Raw genomic sequence first — 22,277 nt, forward strand, 5'->3', positions numbered from 1 at the left:
TTGCTTTGTATTGAGCTCGTAGAGCTGTACTCAGGTATGAGTATATGATGTTGATTTAATTGCCATGGCCATGTGTGTTGCAAAGGGTGGGATGCATGAGCATCGTTGATTATATTTGTTTGCAAAGCATGGGATGCATGAGCATCGTTGATTATATCTGTTTGCAAAGCTTATGATGTTTGAGCATCGCTGTTTATGCTTGGATGCAAGTACTGATAATATGGCTTGTTTTGCATGCGTTTATGAGCTTTGTATAATTGTACGATGAACTGCCGTCACTACTGAGATTCTTAGAATCTCATCGCTTTCATCTATGACATGCAGTGAAGGCTAGTGGCTCAAAGGGCAAAAGCATGGTATTTAGCTTATATTTAAGAAGGTTGGGAAGCTGAAGAACTTAATTTGTTGGTCACCAAGTTTATTTAGAATAATATAGTTATATTTTGCTAGCCACATGGGGCTATGCTTTTGTGTATAATTATATGTAATTATGTAAAGTACATATGAGTTGTATTTACCTCTATAAAGAGGAAAGTGGTGGCTATGTTGCCAGCAAGTGATTGCCATCACCTTTGATGGCTACTTATTAGTAGATAAATGTTTAGTTATTTCAAAAAATTTAAAATTTTTCAGAAAATCACACTTCTGATACAAGATCAAACCTGGTTTATTGGTTCAATGGCTAATTAATTAACTTTTATGGTATAGTTATAGTAGGTGTTACAGTGGCTATTCAGAAAATATATAAATTTGAGCCAACAAAATTAAGTGCACATGTCCTATAACACCAACCTCCCTCACTTTTATTTTGAAAGTTATTGTGTGTGATTTGATGTTTTTATTTTACCCTCTCGCTCCTTCATTCTGTAGTTTGAGTTTTTTGTTTATTCGACCCCACTTGTACAACTTCATCGGTGATAGATTTTGGGTTGTATTGCCTCCAACAAGAAAATTACATTTACTTAGCCAAAAAAAAAAAACTCTATCATATTCAAAAATATATATATGTATGCGACTTAACCCTATTAAGAAATTTAATTAATTGGATCAATTAATTAATTATTGACATTATTATGACTTGTAAATGTCAGAATGTCCAAATGTGAATGAATTTTAGTTGATGTGACAGTTTCATATTTAAAAAAATTGGCGTTAAAATTTTGAGTTAAGAAGCGGCATAATTTCATTACTCATCCTCCATTTAGTCTCCTCCCCGTTTTCTACGACGCCATAAGGCTCTCATGACCTAAGGCTTTTGCAAATTGGTTTTAATGGAAGTTTACGTAAAACCGGAGTCAACGCTCAGAAAATTCTCTCCCCTTATCTCTAATGGGTCGGGTGTTAATTAAGGGGGGGAATTTTGACAGGATTAGGGGAAATGACCTAAAAACCATGAGCTTGCAAATGAGAGAGAAAACCTGTTTAATATATAGAAATACTCCTCTTTTTTTTATAAGACACTTTCAACATATTTCATATAGATCAAGAAAAATCTTAAATTATATTAACTCTTGATCAAAATATAATAACTTTTTAACTTTAACATTGTCTAATATATATACTTTTCGGAAAACATAACTATCTATATTATAATAAATGAAGGACAAATAGTATAATCATGCTAAAGATTCAATGAATTGATTTATAAATAGGACCAATAAAAACCTTCTCTATCCATCTTATAAATAGGAGACCAAAAGAGTATGTAACAAGTTAATTTTATTTCTAATTCTTCTTTGTGACCCCACAAACGGTGTATTATATATACATTAAATGATTATTTCACCACAAATAAGGTAAATAACAAACTAACAAATTTTCAAAAGAAAATTATACTCATTTTTAATATTTAAATTATTGAAATATGTAATAAAAATTGAATGAATAAATATTAATTGATTATTTTAAATTTTCAAACATAACATGCACAAATATTTATCAAAAAAATGTAAATAATATCATAATAAACAATAAAAAATTATTTTTATACACTGTGGAAAATAAGTATATTACTCTTTTATATTTAAGCAAATGATGAAGTGAAAAAAAAAAAACAGTTGAAATATTTTTGTTTGATTGGAAAGTTGGTTATAATAAAGATATAAGCATGGGCCCAAGTGCTCTTCTTCTATTAACTCACCTTTTTTGACGTAATAAACAAGGGCATATTAGTTTAACGTGCGACATATCAACGGAAAATTAGAAAGGATGAAAGTGTTTTAGGCCATAACGCTGTGCGCTAATCAAATTTATTGGGCAGTTGTTATAGTTCTTGAACAAAAAGGTAGAAATCGCATTAAATTGCATTTTTGCCTCAATTAGCTAACAATAATTGGCCCAAACTTCACAAGTAGGAAGACTAAATTAAATGTTGTGGGGAAAAGGAAGACATTTTTTAATGTCATCATGAGCTTAAAAAAAAAACGGAGAAAATCATTATCTCCATGCCGACGTAAGCAAATGTAATGTAATTATTAAAAAGTTTTCTAAAATATGTAGGTATGTTGAATGTGATTTATGAGGTTGATCAAAATTAAAACAAACTTCATGACTTAGAAAGCATTTACATTTTATAAGGGAAAAAAAACTATTTACATTTGAGCCAAACATCGCAAGTAAAACGTTTAAACTACATATATGCCTTAAGGAAAAGAAAACCATTTTCTTAATACTAATATGAAATAAAGAATTTAGATAAGCTGAATTTTGAGGCATATCAACATCAGAAATAAATGTCATGATGACTTCGACAAAGAATATATAAATGTATTTACCGATTATTTACTAATAAAATCCTTACATTAATAGGGAAATTTAAATATACTATATCAATCATATCATTATCCAAACTAGATTAGTATTCGTTAATTGTCAGATTTGTTTGACTTAACTAATACCAAGTATTTTTTTTTAAGTCTCAATTTAAGTAAGAGGCTTCAAGAGCTTGGTCCTCTATGAATAAGATGACATATGAGTATGTAAGTTTCTATTGTTAGGCGAAGTGTGAGCAAAAAAAAAAAATCATTAGCATTGAATTGAATAAGATCAATAGTTTATTAAGGGACGGAGGTGACAAAATATTTTAATGATTTTAACTTTAAACACAAATAAAAAGTGATTAAAGTTTTTAATTATTTGACTAGAATTTTATAATTGTATTTGTTATTTTTTAGCAAATGAAACGTTATTAGTATAATCTTTTTAATTATCCTCTCTTTGGTCTTTACTCACTCTTTCTCCCTATAACAAAAGTGTTTTTAAAAATAAATTGTTTTTAACATATTTATTATTTTTAGGGGAAATCACAAATAAAGACCCTCGAATTAGCAAAATCACTCTATGGTCACCTGAATATGCTAAATTACTATGAGGGACCCGGTCTCAAATTATAATTATGAAATCATGGCCAAATTACCAAAATACCCCTCTTTAATTTTTTTTTTTAAAAGAAAGCCACTGCCTCACCGGAATCCGGCCACCGGCGTCAGAGCTTCGGCGGCCGCTTCTGGCCACTGTCGGCGGCAGGACGCCGGAGCTCCGGCGCCGGCGGCCGCTTCCAGCGGTCTTCCTTTGTTTTTTTTTGAAACTGTTTTTTTTTAAAAAAAATTGGGGGGAAGTGAGGTTGGGGGATTTGATCTCCCAACCTAATGCTTCCCAAAATAAGGAATGACCATTGAGCCAACAAATTTTTATTAACATTATGATGCAAAAAAAATAATAAGTTAACTCATTTACTCTTGTTCCAGGTGATAACAACAATACATTTGGAAATAACAAGTTCTGATTGTAAAATAACACGTCTGGAATAAAAATTTAATAATATGTTTTTTTTATAACAATAAATTTTGTTGTAGGCAATAACAACAATATATTTAAAAATAACAAGTTCTGATTATAAAATAACAAGTTTGGGATTAAAATTTAACAACACGTTTTTTTTTATAACAACACACTTTATTTCAAGTGATAACAATACATTTAAAAATAACAAGTTCTGATTATAAGATAATAAGTCTGGGATTAAAATTTAACAACATGTTTTTTTATAACAACACACTTTGTTTCAAGTGATAACAACAATACATTTGGAAATAACAAGTTCTGATTATAAAATAACAAGTCTGGAATTAAAATTCAACAGCACCTTTTTTTTATAACAATTAATTATTTTATACTTTTGGAAAATAAATTATTTATAACTTATAAAAAGTACTTGTAATCTATTTAATTTGCTAAAAAATAATTTTTATCTCCAATTTATAATCAGAACTTGAAGTATAATTTTTTATAGATTAAAAATACTTTTTTATTGTTCAAATTTATAAATAAAATTTAGGGAAAATGGCAACACACTTTTTTAATTTTTTTTTAAAAATTTTTTAATCTATATATCTATACAACTTATTATAAATCAAACTACTTCTTATAAATTATAAATAGTACAATTTATTGTGGATTAAAAATACTTTTTGACTGCTTAAATTTATAAATGAAATTTATCTCTAATTTATAATTAAAAATACTATTTTATTCTTTAAATATAAAAAATATTTTTAATATTTAAAGAATGAAATAATATAAAATTTATACTATGATTAATAAATCAAAAATTCCTTATTATAAATACTTTATAATTTATAAGAAGTAGTTTGATTTATAATGAGTTGTATAGATATACAGATTAAAAAGTATTTTTTTAGAGAAATAAATATATTAAAAATATTTTTTATAAGTTATAATAATTTATTTTTTAAAAGTATAAAATAATTAATTGTTATAAAAAAACGTGTTGTTAAATTTTAATCCTAGACTTATTATCTTATAATCAGAACTTGTTATTTTTAAATGTATTGTTGTTATCACTTGAAACAAAGTGTATTGTTATAAAAAAAACGTGTTATTAAATTTTAATCCCAAACTTGTTATTTTATAATCAGAACTTGTTATTTTTAAATGTATTGTTGTTATTACCTGCAACAAAATTTATTGTTATAAAAAAAACATATTGTTAAATTTTTATTCCAGACGTGTTATTTTACAATCAAAACTTGTTATTTCCAAATGTATTGTTGTTATCACCTGGAACAAGAGTAAATGAGTTAACTATATTTTTTTTTTGCATTATAATGTTAACAAAATTTGTTGGCTCAATGGTCATTCCTTATTTTGGGAAGCATTAGGTTGAGGGATCAAATCCCCCCAACCTCACTTCCCCCCAGTTTAAAAAAAAAACAGTTTCAAAAAAAAAAAACAAAGGAAGACCGCCGGAAACCGCTGCCGGTGCCAGAGCTCCGGCACCGGTGGCCGGATTCCGGTGAGGCAGTGGCTTTCTTTTTTAAAAAGAAAATTAAAGAGGGGTATTTTGGTAATTTGGTCATGATTTCATAATTACAATTTGAGACCGGGTCCCTCATAGTAATTTAGCATATTCAGATGACCATAGAGTGATTTTGCTAATTCGAGGGTCTTTATTTGTGATTTCCCCTTATTTTTATCTATATAACTTAGTAATTTGTACTCTTCCTGTTCTAAATACAAAATCTATTTCATAATATAATTTACATTATAAAATAAGTTTTATATTTAGAATAGGAGACCTACAAAACTAACTGAAAAATTATTGGGACAATGACAAAAAAAAGGTGGAATTTTGTAAATGCCAAATAAAGAATGTTAACAAAAATTTATTGCTATTTGCAAATTTAAACTTATCAATACCAAATAAAATTGTGTAACCAAACCTGATTTGGGATTTGTAATTTTAGCTTCTTTTTTTTTTTGTCATTCTCCCAAGAATATTTAGTTATACAATAAATTTTGGTTAAAAAAATCAGTCAGAATGAATAAGGGCACCTGGGCAAAGGGTACCCTTTTTTTTTTTTTTTTTCCAGGCGGCAAATTTTCTTGATACAGAAGGAATGGATTATAGTGCTTGTGGATGGCCACAAAGCCCACAACCTCCTCCAAGTGACTACTAACAACTGTTCAAAGTCCCCAAAAAGATAACAAAAAAAGAAGAGAGGACTCCGAAGTTAACGCCCCGATGCCTATCTGCAACACACCACAGCCAGCGCTGTTCAATTTTACACTCCCGCTCTGTGCCTTCCTCTACTGAATTCGATGTTTCTATTTCTAATGCATCGTTTCTGATTCTCGTTGTTAGGGTCTCATTTCTTGATCCGCTATGAGATCTTTAATCATAACTTCGCATCCTACCCATCTCTGTGTTGCAGCATCGCCAATTCATGGCTTCCCACACCCTACCAACAACACTTTGAATTTCTTGCTGCCAAAATCCAACGTCCGCCGCTCACTTTTCTCGAATTCTCAGCGCAGGTCATCCCTCTTTATTACGTATTGCTCCTCGCCTTCTGGGCAACCGTCAGATTCTCGGACTGAAGCAGTTGAGGGGGATTCGACTGAAGCAGTCGTTGCGAATGATAGATTTCATAGTGCAGTTGAGAGCCCAAGAATCCCTTCCTTTGTTACTCCCATGCCCAATTTAAGTTTGAGTGATAAAGCTTTCTTTCTCCTGGCATTCATTGCATGCGCGGTATGACCATCATTCCCTCCTATTTTTTCAGTAATGGTAGTAGCGACTGTAAGTTAGAGTTAATGAGTTTTCTAAAGGCTTCTTTGCCCTTTGTTTAAAAAATAAATTTTAATTACTTACTATTTGATGTTGTATTATCATGTCAATGTTCGTAGAAGGAACATGGTAATGTTAATAAATCAAAATTTGCAATAAACCTGGTATGCTAGCACGAAACAGATTAAGCAGTTAATTTTTTAATTGAATTGTCTGTGGGAAGTCCCTGTATTCTTTACCTTGGAATTATATCTTTTCTGGCTCTCATTCTGGGTTAGTATCTTGAATTTCACATATGCAGACGTCAGTGGCATTCGCCAGCCTAGTTGTTGCTGCTGTTCCCACGCTATTTGTAAGTTGACGATCGCAATGCTTATATTTGATGATCTCATCTGACTTCTGTATTTCAGATTTATTTCCTGTTGATTGTTCGTTCTTACGTCTATTTATTATAGTTATAGCTGCAGATGCTTTAAATCTTTACTATCGTATGATATTGCGCTTTTTAAATTCAGTTCCTGCTTACATCTATCCTATTTTCCGCCCTTTCTTTTATAATGCATAAAATATGTAGAAATTATAACCCAATAGAGGCACCCCGTGTGTCTTAAAAGATGCAAAATGAAAGAAAATAATGCCAGCTTGATGGGCTTGACCGTTGCATCAGATCTGAGGTTTTGTAGGGGAGAACCCTGTTCTTCAATCAATAGGATCGAATTTGAAAAATTTTCCCAAATTCGACTAACTAATTAATTGGGCCTGCTCATACTAACTAAACCCAGAAACTCGTCCAAATGCCAAAGTGGGGATCATGAGCTGAACACTGAATTACAGCCATAAGACTACCCTATTGAATGACAACTAAACTGAGTGAAACTCTGTTGAAAACTCAAGCTTTTCTCTCCAGCCAAAAAGTCCAGAGAAAAATGAGTGGGCTGTGATCCCTAAATTCAAACTATACTCAGTTTCTCTAATTAAGTCTTAGTCTTTGTAATTTTGAAATAGAGAATTTTGCATCTGCGTATTGAGACTGGTTTTGAAGGTCCAAAAACATCAAGTGTTATTCTGAAAGCTAGGGTAACAATAGATCGACACTATTTGTTCCAGTTGCTTCCTTCAGTTGCATCAATGCCCTTAATCTGCTTTTTCCTAGCAATAAAGTGACAGCCAAACATCTAGACATCCTTTTAATCAGCCTCAAAGGAAAGGAATGAGAAAGTAGCTTTGATTCAAGCTTCAGCTCACACTGGCAGACCCATTTTTTGCTTAAATAAATCTGTGAATGAAGTGAAATGTAAACCTGTTTGTTTCAAAAATATTTACAGGTGAGGACATGATCTAGGGGAATGTAGATGAGTTTTATGTCTTAAGAACTATATATCTATATGTGGCCTGATCTCATCTCTTGCCCCCACCTATAACTGTCCTAGATTTAAGCTTTTGTTGCATAATAATATTATCCAAGTTCTGTGCCTTGATCATATAATAACATACTAGGATGCACATCTACTCTAAGTCTGAGAAACTACTTGTCCAAGTACAACTGGTTATGCTGCATTGAACTATTGGAGACATAGACATCAAACTTTTCCGTGAGGCATTTTTGTTTCTGTAGATGTTGTGTCTGTTATATGTAAAACTGACAATCATAGAATCTGCTCTTTACATATGCACTCTTAGAAATATTTCAAACATAGTGTCATGTCTAATGGTGTACCTCTGATTTCTGTTTGTGTAATATTCATTCCTGTGAATATCTCCATTATTTATTTATCATTTTCTAGGCTTTGTGGAGGCCATTTTACTTTCACTGGAGTTTCTAGCATCCCATTTACTGCCTTAAGGCTGTTACTACTCTTCTTTGTGATCTTGCTCTGCTGTTTAACCATATAAGAATTTTACTTGCATATGCCCTCATTCTATTGCTATTTTTTCTATAACCATGGAACTTTAAGTCATTATTTAATTTATTATTTGTGTTGCATATGATGTTTTGATTCATTGCGTGTTCTGAGGCCTGCACATGCTACGTGCCATCCTTATATTCATCATAATATTTCAATTGTTATTCATAATTAGATTCTGATTACTTCATATTTACATATCTAAATCTTTGTTAGGCAATGAGAAATGCTGCAATATCTCTTTCAAAGCTAGCAGATACAGCTCGTGAGGAACTCCCTAGTACCATGGCTGCTGTAAGGCTTTCAGGCATGGAAATCAGTGATCTTACACTAGAGCTAAGTGATCTAAGGTAAAAATAAATTTCTCTGAATTGTTCCCTTTTCTTATTTTCCATTCCTTTTATTAATTATTTCCAAAATTTGGCTTCTAATATGGCTATAGGGAATTCACAGTCATGAATGGTGTCTAATTATCAGTCCAAATCTTATATTTGACAAGCTGTGGATGGAGTCGTAATTGATATGCAGAAGTGAACTTTTTTACCAAAATTGCTGGGGAAAACCCTTTGGCGCCATCAATTATTAATGTGCTGATGGTGGAAATTTTTCCCCTGGCACTTTTCTGCACTATCAGGAGTAATACTGCAACAGTTAACTGAAGGTTTTGGCATTATGTAGTAAAATGATAACAGTAAGAAATGAGACAATCTCATGGTCTACTGGTTTATAGCTTTTGATACTTTTAGGTGTTATGTAGCCATGGAATCAGGATTGTTGGGTATATGTGGGAATGTATGATCTTAATATTTAAATGAAGATCTTGACAACCTTGTATTTGGTTGATTGGGCTGTTAGCATGAAACTTTTAATGCCTTTTTCACATATATAATTTTTTTTCCCCGGTGTTACATGTATAGTGTGTTAAATCTGTACAACGGATGCTGCCACATTTATTAAATTGGCAAAGGATGCACAGTGGTGTGAACCCAAAAAGTAAAGAGAACACCTTGCTAATGACGGATACATTAGAATCGACCGTGAATAAATGTTGATTGATGAGAATTCTTATTTCTTGATTTCATGATAAGGGAGAAGGCACGCATACAGATTGGAGAAGGGAACTAATCTTCCAATCAATTTCACCAGCTTATTAAAAAATCAAGCCAAATAATACCTAACAACAATAGGAACATGTTGACAAACTATGGAGAAGATAAATCAGGAAAAGTTAAAAGCTTAACGCAGTATGCTTGTGCTAGGTGCTTGCTTACTTCCCCCATTGGTACAAGGCTCTATTAAAATTTGAAGACTTACATAATAACATTAGAAGGTTGAGCATGGATTTTTGAATTTTGAATGTGGGGAACTGAGATTAAAATAATGTTGATGCTCATTTCTATTCATCTGGGATTGTTTTCGAAGTCATGGTCTAACTACGTGTTGCATAAATCTGAAATAATTTTTTCGGAACTCAGCCAGGAGATTGCTGATGGGGTTAGCAAGTCAACTCAGGCTTTGCAAGCAGCTGAAGCTGGAATTCGACAGATTGGTTCTGCAGCTCGCAAGCAAACCATTTGTACGTGTGATGTGTTTATTGGAATTCCTTTTGTTCTCTATCTCTCCCTCTCTCACACCATTTAATTTAATTCTTGGTTTATTGATTGCTTTTAGTTACAGCATATAGCGGCTCTTCTACTCATGCACACGCATGAAAAAAGCGCAATGAAACGAGTAGGAATGGTCTGTCAGAATGTCTGTTTTCCTTTAGCATGTTAAATCTTTCTTCAGAAGCCAAAGAAGCATCATGTCTGCGATGAGTTTCGTAGCAGAAGCTAAACTTGCAGTCTCTGGGATGCTTCCCCTCCCCCACAAAACCCCCACCCCCACCCCCCCAGAAGAAAGAAGGAAAAAAATATTTTTATGCAAGAATTTCAGTATTCATTACATCACAAGGATGGATGGGCAACTATGTTACAGTGCAGTAACTTCACTTTTTATCTCCCTTTTACTATGAGAGGCGCAAATATGAAAATTTTATGCCCTTATCCTCTATGTATTACAAATAGGGGTGTCCAAAAACTCAGCAGTCCAGTATGACTCCATCTGACCCGAGCAAACCTGACCTGATCTATTCCCCAAAAAACTAGCTTGAAGCCAGAGAGGACCAGACCAGAATGGTCTTATCAGGCTAGACTTGACAAGTGACCAAGTACTCCAACTAGTGGATCTGGTCTACCCCCCCCCTTTTGCATTTTCAGCTATTATTTATATAATTTTGAATTGTAACTTACAAATTATTTGTCTTTATTCATTTGAAGACCGTTATTTTTATTATTATCATGATTAATGTCATGGAATGATAATGTTATCAATTTAGTACCCCACACACACTTTAGTACTTAAGAGAATCTGATGATAGTTTTATATGAATCAGCCATGATTGAAGAGAGAGCGAGCTTGCCTAAAATATCCTTGCAACCGGTTGTTGCTGGAGCTGCAAGAAAGACCTCCAGAGCAGTTGGCCGTGCCACAAAGACCTTCATGAACATAATGTCTAGAAGGAAAGACGACACATCAGAAGAATGTGATGAAGGCATTGTGGATATGGAAGATTTCTGATGATTCATTGCTGCCTTTTTGGATTATTCCACTGTGTGCATGTTCTTTTTGCCCAATGACATGTAGATAGCGTAGGGAAAGTCAAGTTTGAAATATCTTCCATGGAAAAGATTATGAGAATTAAGAAATGCATGTGAGTATGTTGATATAGCAAGTCATAAACATTCTGTTGCATGCAATGATTATAACAATTTGTAGAGTCTACGGGGAGGCAAGTCGTCATTCATAAATAATACAAAATTCCTTACTTCAAACTCCATGTATGGTGGGGTGAGGTTTAATAGCATCACGCCAAACTCCTAGAGGGAAAACGTAAATGAACTACCTGCAATATATTTTATTTTTAGATTTTGTTCTCATTTTCATACTAGTTACTAAATATTGGGGGAAGTTCAATTCTTTACTTTGAAGGCATTCGATTGAGAGACTGTGTTAAAGAAGTAGTTAAATTTGGGTGGTTTAAAGATAGGCAGATAGTAATAAAAGAGAGTCCGAATAAAAATATATGACTAGACTTAGCACCCGGTCAAATTGAAAATGATCTTAAGGCTATCATCTTAAGGGTAGGGGCTGCAATCTATTGTAAGCATTTTTTTTTTTTTTCAGTGACATGCTTCAGATAACTACTTTTTATCAATTTTTGTCTCAAAAAAGGAGGCAGCAAGAGTTTAAACCATAACTGTTCAAGATCCATAGATGATCAGGGATACGACGTGGGAGGGATGCCAGATGAAAATCGTATTCAAATATGGCAAAAGGAAAAGAGTTCCAAGTTGGACGATTTTTTTGGCCTGCCTAAGTTGCATGATTATAAGTTATCGACACTGCAAAAAGTATCAAATATTTAAGCAAATACGATGCAAATTGTAATACAAGCCCAGTTTAATTATCTCACATGAGCAAAAAATATTAGTTAAGAAATAGTTATAATCTTATGTAAAGAATTCGTAAAACTTTGCCAATTGGTAATGCAATATAAGATTAGATTAAAATGCTGATGTACCCAAAAAAAATGATAGGACTGAATGTGTTATATAAATCAAGGTATTAGATATACTTGAAGAATAAGATCATGCATTGAATATATTTGTACCCTATATTATATTACTTCTGATTATAAATTCTAATTATAGGTATAAGATTTAGTTTATAATGTCATTTGCATTTTTACACTATATATTGTCTTATATTTAGAATAAGAGGTAGTATATATTTGCATTTTTTTTAACTACAAAATTTTTCATGTTTTGGTCAATAAAACAAAATCAAACTGAGAATTTGCTGATTCTTTTTTTGGTCGAAGAGAATTTGGTTTTCTACTGCGGAGAGTGATGAGTGTTGGGCCTGGAAGATGGAGAGGAGTTGGGAAAGCAATGGACTTGTTTGGAGCTCTGCTCAAAACGGACTTTTAAGCAAGTTTACATAAACTGAGACAAAACTTTTCTTATATACTTGTCTCGTATTCCGTAAACCACATTTGAAAAGTTACTTATAGGTCAATCTAAACAAGCCTAATATTAGTAGAAGCTTTGCATTTTGGCAAAACACATTTTTCGTAAATCCAGATAAATTCTTTTAAAATTACTTTTGAAACTATTCCACCAAACAGCCCCGCAGTCAATCTTAGGATCCCACTTCCTTGCCGATTCCACCCTTCCTTCTTCGTTTGCCGCCGTCACAACGATCAAAAGAGGTACCTTCCATAGTAGTTTATTGATTCAACAACTCACATGTGATTGGATGATAACTCAAGTTCTTTGTGAAATGAAATCTTGGAGTTCATATCATGTGATGAAGTCCCCTTATCCCCTGTTCTTTCCAATGCATATCTTCCGGCAATTGTTTCCATTCGTGTCATCTGCCACTCGTTTGAAGTATGAATTTTGCTATTATTAGGGGGGAAAACTAGATTCAATACCATGTGAGAATTGTAAGAGCATCATGTGCTTTCAATTAAAAAAGTCTTAATCCGTGTGGGGTATTTACCGGATTTTGTAGTTGGTTTTCGGTTTTATTTCCTTATAATTTTTTGCTTTCTATCCGTTCGAATTCCCCCCCCCCTGTTGTGCATATCTGTGTGAGGAAACAAGACAACAATACCTTAACCTCCTAGATTCAGAATGCTAATTTTGAGGAATGCACAGTATATTACGGTCACAGTCCATGGCATTTTGGTTCATGTAGTCATGGTATTAGTAAATTAGTAAATTTATACATCAGTGTTGGCGATCATATATCTCATGATTTGGAGTCCAGATCATGTTAAATGCATTCCTTCTGAGTTTGTGTAATGTTTCATTATGATGTAACCCTCTACTATTTCCAGAGAAAGTTAGTGACGCGCAAAATGAAACCGAATAAAACCCCCTAATTCAGCAATGTTCATGTGCAAGAACTAAAAACTGACACTAAGGAAAATAGCAATGTTCATTGATGATTATGAGTAATGTAGATTTGTTGCTATCTCATTGTTTTCTGTTTTCCTTCCTAATTTGAAAATTTAGAAGGGAACTGAAAAGTGTTCCCTGAGTTTTTAATTTTCCAATGATATTTCTGGTCTTTGTTACAGTATCTTATTGTTCTGTACTGAATTCTGTATGAATTTGAGACACCATCGAGTAGCAATAGTGACATTTTATGAAAAATAGTTCTTCTGGTTTTCATCATGCTGGCTTATTTGCCCCCTGCAAATGCAGGGATTATCTGTAATGCCTTAAATTATATGCTGATTTATGCTTCCCAGTGGCTTCATACATCTGCCCATATCTCAACTAAAAACGTCTAACTCGATGAGTAAAAATTTATAATATGTAATTAGAGGGATCTTAAGATTTTATTATACCGGATAAGATGTCTTAGATTTAGACATTCTTGATACTCCAGAAGCTACAGGGCAAGCCTGCTGCCTATTAGATACGGTGAGATTGTCCTCTTTCATGAATATATGACCACCGACCACTTTGGCTGCTCTGCTGGTCCAAATAGGAAGGGGTCGGATTTTCTTGTTGAGGAAGATCTTGAATTTAAATTTGAATTCCAATCTTGTGAGTAAAAAGAAAAATCAGAACATGAAAGAATTAGCATGGCCATTGCCATTGTAGGTGGTTATGAGCTTCGTCATGTTGGCCTTTTTCTTTCTTATTTGTGAAGGTACTATGAACTGGGGCCGAATGACCCGCCGTATGCAGCCAAGTTTTATGACTGTTGTGGTGCTGAGGATCCAGAGGCATCTGGCTGCACTGCCAACTTTCATGTCTCATATGATGATGACTGATGTAATATCTCATCCCTTTTTTTGTCGGTACAGTCTCCTAGTGCCATTCACGTATCTTTCTCACTGTTGTGTAGATATCATTCTCAAATTTCTTCAGCTACACTTTTGTTATCCAATGGAAAATTCAATATTAGCAACACTCTCTGTTTATAATATTTTTGCTGAAAATTTTTGCAATATGGCATGGATATTAGTAGATCCATGGAGTCCATGGAGCCAAGCTTACGTGCTTGCTGTAGAAAAACTCGCCAGTGTTAGTCAACCTCCATCTCAACTGGTCCTCTGTTCATTGCTCATGTGGTGGCAGCATTGTGTTGAAGTGGGTCAACTAGTACTGTGGTTTATATGAGAAAGCAATCTCCAACGAGATTTGGAATCTTTTTACTAATATAAATACACTTGATATCTCATGCTGACATTGACTCATTAAACCAACGTCCAAACTTTCTTAAACCATAAGTACTAGTGCAATATTGTTTAGGTTATTGATATAACAACTATTTAATTAATTTGTATAATTAAGAAAATAAAATAAATTATTAATTATAATAAATAAGATATAATCTAACTAAAATACTTGCATAATGTAATATTAGGTTATATATAATTTATAAGTAAATTAACTTGGAGAACAATAATAAATATAAACACAGAATGGATTGAAATCTTATATTTAAAAGTAAATTTAACTCTCACCCAGTTATTTTGAATCAGCAAGGGAGCATAAATCTTCAGTTGTTGTCTTGTGAAGGAAGGAAGGGCCCATTCTGTTTCAGCATAACCATTGCTCATTTAGGACCAAGAGCACGCTTTGTCTGACTCCGCAGAGACAAGAGAAATAAAAGTTCATAATTTCTGCAGGAAGAATAATCATTAATTATAATGACAAGGGGCCTCAATTTTTGTCTCTATCTTGTGTTTGTCCTAAACAATTCCCATCATTTGCCTTAACTTTTGGTTGCCACACCCCCAAGAAACCGTTTCTTATGAAAGACTTTAAAACACGGTTTGGATTGGCTTATAAGCATGTTTTACATAAATTGAGATAAAATTTTCTCACGTCCTTACCTCATACTCTGTAAATCACAGTTAAAAAACTGTTTATAAGTCATCTTAAACAAACCTTAACTTATTGTATCGTCATTTATTGTGTTAATGTTTCACGAATGCTAATTCCTTAGAGGGTCACGTCCTAAAAACTAGTCATTAGAGTTGAGGAGTCCAGAACCTTATAAAACCTTTTTTTTTTTTTTGCCAATACTTATAAAATATTTATTGGTAACCTTCCCGATGTAGGAGTCAGGACATAATAAGATTATTTCAATGATCAGTATTGCTGCCTAAAAAGAATTTTAGAATCAACCTTAAAAGCTTATTGTAGAGTTTTTCACCTGACATGAGTGGTACTTAATCATCATTAAAACTGGGAAATTAAACTCTGATTTATTACAAGCATGCTTATGTATTGATAGGACTGATCAGGCATCCCAAGCTACAAACCTCATGCGACCCATGATTTTTGCCTGCAAATCATGAACAACCATAAGCATAGAGATTAATAGATTAATCCTGCAGGCAGTGTGGGGAAGGAACTAATTAGTGTTCGTCCCCACAGCCCATAAAATTTTGCTGAACATCATCATTAACGGCACTTATATATCTTTTCACACAGAGTCAATATATAATATAATATCTTTTTATTCATTATAATCTATTACAATCTCAGAAAGTACTATGACACTTTGAGAATCCCTCCAAATTTTTAAAACAAAAACATGGGTGCAGGAAATAAGAGAAAAGGAAATAAAAAGGCCACACAAAGTCTTTACCTTTCACCGAAAAGTGGAACCGTATTCAAGTTTGCCTTGACTTTATAGATTAAGTATTCATTATAATAAGCACTAACCCTTAAAGTCTGTTTGAGTCATCACCTCCAACCTTCAGCCCAGGCGAGCATGCGTTCATTTTGACTTTTTGCTTCACTGCAAGTTTTTGATTTCATGCACAAACAAGAAAGAAGAGGCTAGAAGGAGAATCCTCAAAATCCCTCGGAGGAAGATGACGATTCTAAATAATTACCATCCTACTTTTGATTAAACTGGAATGGAATGAGTCGTTATTAGCAGAGACAAATCACTGCAAGCACATTGGGATTTTGGAAAGGTTTATATATGCAGATGGGAGTTGTTACTGTGGGTGAATTGAAGACCAGTATATCTGGGAAGAGATCTTTTCGGACAAGTTCAAGCATAAGGCATGCCACTGAATGGTAAGTATATATATGATGCTGTTTTTAGTGTCATCTTTGTGTTGATCGTTGAATTTTAACATGTCGATTAGTGCAGATTTAGATGCAGTGTGTTAGCTTCTCTTTTTTTCTAAAAAAAATCTAGCAATATAAAAGTTGCAATGAGGATTCAGGTAAATGAAAAGTAGAAGAAGAAGAAGGTTCAATCTATTTCCTTTCTCCCTAGAGAAATTGATCTACAGTCCTTTTTCTTGCCTCCATGGACAGTCCTTTTCTTTTCAATTGACCTTAAAGTAGAGTTTGAATTTTATCAGATTAAGTTTAGCAGTGTTCTTCTATCTGGTCAATCTCATGGTGAAAGAAAACCCAACAAGACCTTTCCAATTTCCATTGTCTATCCATTTTGCTTGTTTTTGGAATCTCATTGGTGATGTACTCTTTCTCAGTCCTTCCACGAAGAATGCATTCAGATTTGCCAAACAATGTCGCAAAATTTCCCTTTTATTTAGGCATATGGATCAGCCAAATCTGTGGCAAAAACGCTGAGATTTTGCTAATAGCTAGATCTATATCATCACTGGTACAAATTACTACTCCGTCTTTAATATAAAATTAAATAACTAATTTAAAAATATTAAAAAAATTAGTTTAATCAATTAATTGTAACAAATCTATGTGGATTCCTTTAAACTGCCCTCTTGGATATGTATATTAGAATTGCTCTTCTAATCAATAGGAATATTTAGAGGAAGTATTATAAACTTGACACACAAAGAGGATAAAAGTTTTATATTTAGAATTAAATTTAATCTTTAATTAATTCTTATATTACGCAGGGGATTATTAATTTAAGGACTTATTTTGGCGTTAGTTTTATATGGAACAGTAGCAGTAATGGGTTCAGAATATTTTTGCGCGTGTTTATCAGACGGGCAGTTCAACAAAAGGACGGCGCGCCATAATTATTTGAAATGATTTTAAATTGTTCTTTAATTCATATGTTACTATTATTGTCATGTTGTGTCTGCTCCTCCACGGAACAGACGCCATAATTACTTTTTTTGCCTTTTAATTTTTTAATTCATGCAATTTTAAATTTTTTTATATTTTTATACTTCAACTTTTATTTTTTTTGTAATTATTAGTACATTTGAATTATTGCATCCATTTTTTCTTGGAACAGACGCCATAATTTCTCATTTAAGTTTTTTTTGTTAATAAGTTCTTCTTTTGTTTTTATAATTCATACTGTATGTATATATATTTACATTCTTGTGCTTTTTACGAAAATTAGTCCTTAAATAAGTACAGACTATAGAGCCGTAAAATGAGTTCTTCCTCTGCCAAAAAAAGCCTTGTGGCCTCGCATGGGCAGAACATCCACAAAATCAACTTGACAAAGCCAGAGTGACCTTATGGTTTCCTCTTTTATCTGTAGTTGTCATTTTGGGTTGAAATGAAGTGTTCCACTGTAATGGTATGATCAGTGTCTGAATACTATTTGAATTATAAACTAGATCATATACTCCTCCGGTCCTTATTATAAGACTCCATTTGACTTTTTATTTGGTCCTAATTATAAGATCCCAATCCATTTTGTCTCTTATATTTATGTATTTTTTTCAAGATAATCCTTCTAATAATGATAGTTTTAGCCAATATACTTAATTAGCAAGGATATTTTAGGAATGATAACACTTATTATTATAAATAACCAACTTAACTTACTTCCTTAATCTCCTCAAATAAGTCAATTGGGTCTTATAATTAGGACCGGAGAGTATTTAGGATCGGAGTTAGTACTACTCCTAATCCTAATTATGATAACTCGTTTATAGTATAAACGAGATTTTATAATTAGGACCGGAGGTAGTATTTGATTTTACTCTGGAATCATGTTGCTACATTTCTATAATTTCTGCTTTAGGATCCCATTCTGTTTTTTAATTTCCTAGTTGAGGCCGTTATTGTCCTGAAAAATTACTTCATCTTTGATTTGTGATATTCAAGGTGGATTGAACAATAGTTTGCCCTTGAAGAGGCTCATACAAAGGCCAGAATTATCATATAATATTCCTACCTGTTTTTTTTTTAAAAAAATGATTCGATCACAATTGTTTATTACAGGCCAATATCAGATGTTACTAGTGACCTTACCATCGAAGTTGGAGCATCGAGCTTTGCACTTCACAAGGTAAAACGGAAAAAACCATCATTCTCATAGCTTGCTTCATATTCAGTTTTTTTTTTTCCTTTTATTGCAATGGATTTTCAAGCTTAGCTAGGACTCATTAGTAACAGCAACTGATGGGAATTATGAACATAATGATCCATCCTACATTTTTTTTTTTTAATGGTTAAGGTTCTGAAAGTTTTTGCATAATACTTGTGAGTATCTGAAAGTTTTTATCACATCAAAATTGTCCTGAAAGTATTGAAAAAGAAACAGTATCGCTCCTAACCATTAGTAATGATGAACGTTGGTTTTAAAATGGTGAGGGTGATTTTGCTTCTTTTTTAACAGGAGCACATTCCATGCTCATCACAATTATGAGTATGAAGTGCTCATCGTAATTTGGACTATTCTGATTGATTTTAGATGGTTCAGATTAAATTTAAATTTTTTATAGCATATCTTTAAAAAATAAATTTATCATTGACAAAATTGTATATTAAAAATTTTAATCTGAACCGTTCATATTAGATTTTGAATGGTTTAGATTGTATTATAATGATGAGTACTGAATGAAGGCCCCCTATTTAACACTCCCAACAAAAACTTCTTTATACTCAGTTTCTACACGAAATCTTTCGAGACAAGATTGAATCTGAACACTTTTTTCATTAATAATCTCTGGTCATTTGTGAAAAACAGAAAGACTGAATGGATTGAATGAGGTACCATATGCTATGGGATCCATAAATCAAAACAAAAGAGATTTTTGTAGTGAACTTCAGTGATTTGGTTGCATTTTTTTGTTATAGTTTCCTCTTGTTTCTCGGAGTGGAAGAATTCGGAAACTACTGTCAGAAGTCAAAGATTCAAAAGTCTCGCGCATAAGTCTTGCAGCTATACCAGGTGGGGCTACGGCATTTGAGCTAGCTGCCAAATTCTGTTATGGAATCAATGTTGAGTTCACCCTCTCAAATATTGCCATGCTTCGCTGCTTAGCCTATTTTCTGGAAATGACAGAAGAATTTTCCGAGAAAAACTTGGAAAGCCAAGTTGAAACATATATGAAGGACACGGTGCTTCCCAGTATACCAAACACGATAACTGTTCTTCATTGCTGTGAAACTCTTCTTCCCATGTCAGAAGAAATAAACCTTGTTACCAGACTCATCAATGCAATTGCAAATAATGCATGCAAAGAGCAACTTACCTCTGGTTTGCTTAAACTTGACCATAATTTCCCTTCCAAGACAATGTCAAACTTGGAACCAGAAACTCCCTCAGATTGGTGGGGAAACAGTCTCAATATTCTCAGTCTTAATTTCTTCCAACGAGTTGTTTCTGCAGTGAAGTCTAAAGGACTTAAACAAGACATGATTAGCAAAATTCTGATAAGCTATGCACATAATTCCCTGCAGGGTATTGTTTTTATGGATTCTCAAGGTGTTAAAGGAAGTTCCCAGGATTTAGAATTGCAGAAGAAGCAAAGGGTTATTATTGAAGCCATAGTTAGCTTACTTCCTACTCAGTCAAGGAAAAGCCAAGTTCCAATGGCATTTCTTTCAAGTTTGTTGAAAGCTGCAATAGAATTGTCAGTATCTATTTCTACCAGATCTGATTTGGAAAGAAGAATTGGTCTACAACTTGATCAGGCAATTCTTGAAGACATCTTGATCCCGTCAAATTCACATCAAAATCTTCATGGTACAATTTATGACATAGATTCGATATTGAGGATCTTCTCTATTTTTCTGAACTTGGACGAGGATGACAATGAAGACAGTGACTTGCGAGATGAAAGTGAAATGGTGTATGATTTTGACAGTCCTGGATCTCCAAAACAAAGCTCAATTCTCAAGGTATCCAAGTTGATGGATAGTTTTCTTTCTGAGGTAGCACTTGACCCAAGCATTTTGCCATCAAAATTCATAGCATTAGCAGAATTACTTCCAGATCATGCACGTATTGTAAGTGATGGACTCTACAGAGCTGTTGATATCTTCCTTAAGGTAAGATGAATCACCATAATTTCACTTAATGATTAGAGTTAATACTGTTGTTAATCTGTACAGTCTGATCGAATTTTAAGAACCAAAATCAAAATTTGATCAAACTGTAAGAGCTAACAATAATATTGTATTTCAAATAGTCCCCAAGCTATATGTTCATTTGGGTTTGGTTATATTAGGTTCATCCAAACATGAAGGATTCAGAGAGACACAGGCTGTGCAAGACCATAGATTGTCAGAAGTTGAGTGAAGAAGCAGGAAGCCACGCAGCACAAAATGAAAGGCTGCCAGTACAAATGATGGTTCAAGTTCTGTACTTTGAGCAAATAAGACTTCGGAATGCTATGGGTGGTGGTGGGCACAGCCACATGTTCTTTGGTGGACTGCATCATCAGTTTCCTCAGCGTTCAGGAAGTGGTGCAGGAAGTGGGGCCATATCTCCAAGAGATAACTATGCATCAGTGAGAAGAGAGAACAGAGAACTGAAACTAGAAGTTGCAAGAATGAGAATGAGGCTCACTGATTTGGAGAAAGATCACTTTCATATGAAGCAAGAGTTTGTGAGGTCTAATCCTGCCAACAAGCTCTTTAAATCTTTCACCAATAAACTCAGTAAGCTTAATTCTCTGTTTCGGATTAATAGCATTAGGTCCATTCGAGGTAGAGTTGGTTCTGATGGTCGCTTCCCTTTTCCAAGGCGTAGGCGTTATTCAGTTTCATGATCATATAACACTTGGCTAATAATTTGTAATCTATAATATGCCATATTTACATATTGTATAGTATGTATGTGTCCGTAGCGTAGTGTCATTGTCGTTATTTTCCAACTTCCAATCATTAGTTTCAGAGTACATTTTGATTAGATTATGAGGGTGGATGCTCGATTAAACGAGCATTTGCTTATCAAAAACTTCATCAAAATCCCTTTATAAGACGTCAAAGAGTTGAGAGGGAGCGGTTTGGGCTGCTTGCTAATCTTATACTACCTCCGATCCTCGTTATAAGACCTCATCCGTGTATACAAATGAAATTTTGATAGGCAAATACCTATAAACAAAGTCTTATAATTAGAACCAGAGATAGTAATTTGTATGAAGTTGACCCAATCTAAATCATAATAGAAAGGGAGTGTACTTTGGTGGGGCATTACTTTATAGGTTGAACATTTTGAATTTTAAATTTCAATGACACTTCATCTTTTCGTTGTATATCAGAAATTAAGAATCAACTCAAAGTATAAAATTGGAAAGAGATCTGTTTCTTGATTCTACTGTTCTTGGTTTCTTCTCCATTTATATGTTTTAGCGTTTTTCCTTCTTGATTCAACCTCCTAATACATGAGTGAACTCAAATATTATAATCTTTTATGACCCCACCACAACCATCACATTCATTTTCACCCAAGCAAGAGGGGTTTAGACTAGTATATGTAGCTTAATTACAACACATTTTAAGAGACCC

At 33.3% G+C, this 22,277-nt stretch overlaps 3 protein-coding genes across 5 annotated transcripts; all 3 read left to right on the forward strand.

Moving 5' to 3' along the window:
• Positions 1 to 6,003: 6,003 nt before the first annotated feature.
• Positions 6,004 to 11,314, forward strand: LOC114745132 (uncharacterized). Of its 2 annotated transcripts, none has more exons than XM_028933275.1 (5): positions 6,004 to 6,553; positions 6,891 to 6,941; positions 8,710 to 8,843; positions 9,969 to 10,069; positions 10,928 to 11,314. In XM_028933275.1, the coding sequence occupies exons 1-5, from the start codon at positions 6,185 to 6,187 to the stop codon at positions 11,110 to 11,112; spliced, it is 840 nt and encodes a 279-aa protein (XP_028789108.1). In that variant the 5' UTR covers positions 6,004 to 6,184; the 3' UTR covers positions 11,113 to 11,314. The 2 variants fall into 2 exon arrangements, with proteins under 2 accessions (XP_028789108.1, XP_028789109.1); XM_028933276.1 differs by lacking the exon at positions 10,928 to 11,314 and adding an exon at positions 10,165 to 10,364.
• A 1,149-nt stretch (positions 11,315 to 12,463) lies between these two features.
• On the forward strand, positions 12,464 to 14,386 carry LOC114745119 (uncharacterized). Its single transcript, XM_028933261.1, has 3 exons — positions 12,464 to 12,528; positions 12,722 to 12,805; positions 14,263 to 14,386. The coding sequence occupies exons 1-3, from the start codon at positions 12,464 to 12,466 to the stop codon at positions 14,384 to 14,386; spliced, it is 273 nt and encodes a 90-aa protein (XP_028789094.1).
• A 1,938-nt stretch (positions 14,387 to 16,324) lies between these two features.
• On the forward strand, positions 16,325 to 21,678 carry LOC114745130 (BTB/POZ domain-containing protein At1g03010-like). Of its 2 annotated transcripts, none has more exons than XM_028933273.1 (4): positions 16,325 to 16,655; positions 18,762 to 18,828; positions 19,620 to 20,816; positions 20,996 to 21,678. In XM_028933273.1, the coding sequence occupies exons 1-4, from the start codon at positions 16,558 to 16,560 to the stop codon at positions 21,536 to 21,538; spliced, it is 1,905 nt and encodes a 634-aa protein (XP_028789106.1). In that variant the 5' UTR covers positions 16,325 to 16,557; the 3' UTR covers positions 21,539 to 21,678. The 2 variants fall into 2 exon arrangements, with proteins under 2 accessions (XP_028789106.1, XP_028789107.1); XM_028933274.1 differs by having other exon boundaries at positions 21,014 to 21,678.
• The last annotated feature ends 599 nt before the right edge of the window (positions 21,679 to 22,277 follow it).

Source organism: Neltuma alba, unplaced genomic scaffold, assembly GCF_004799145.2.
Source record: "Neltuma alba isolate B1F8T4 unplaced genomic scaffold, ASM479914v2 tig00004532_pilon, whole genome shotgun sequence".
Taxonomy (NCBI): domain Eukaryota; kingdom Viridiplantae; phylum Streptophyta; class Magnoliopsida; order Fabales; family Fabaceae; genus Neltuma; species Neltuma alba.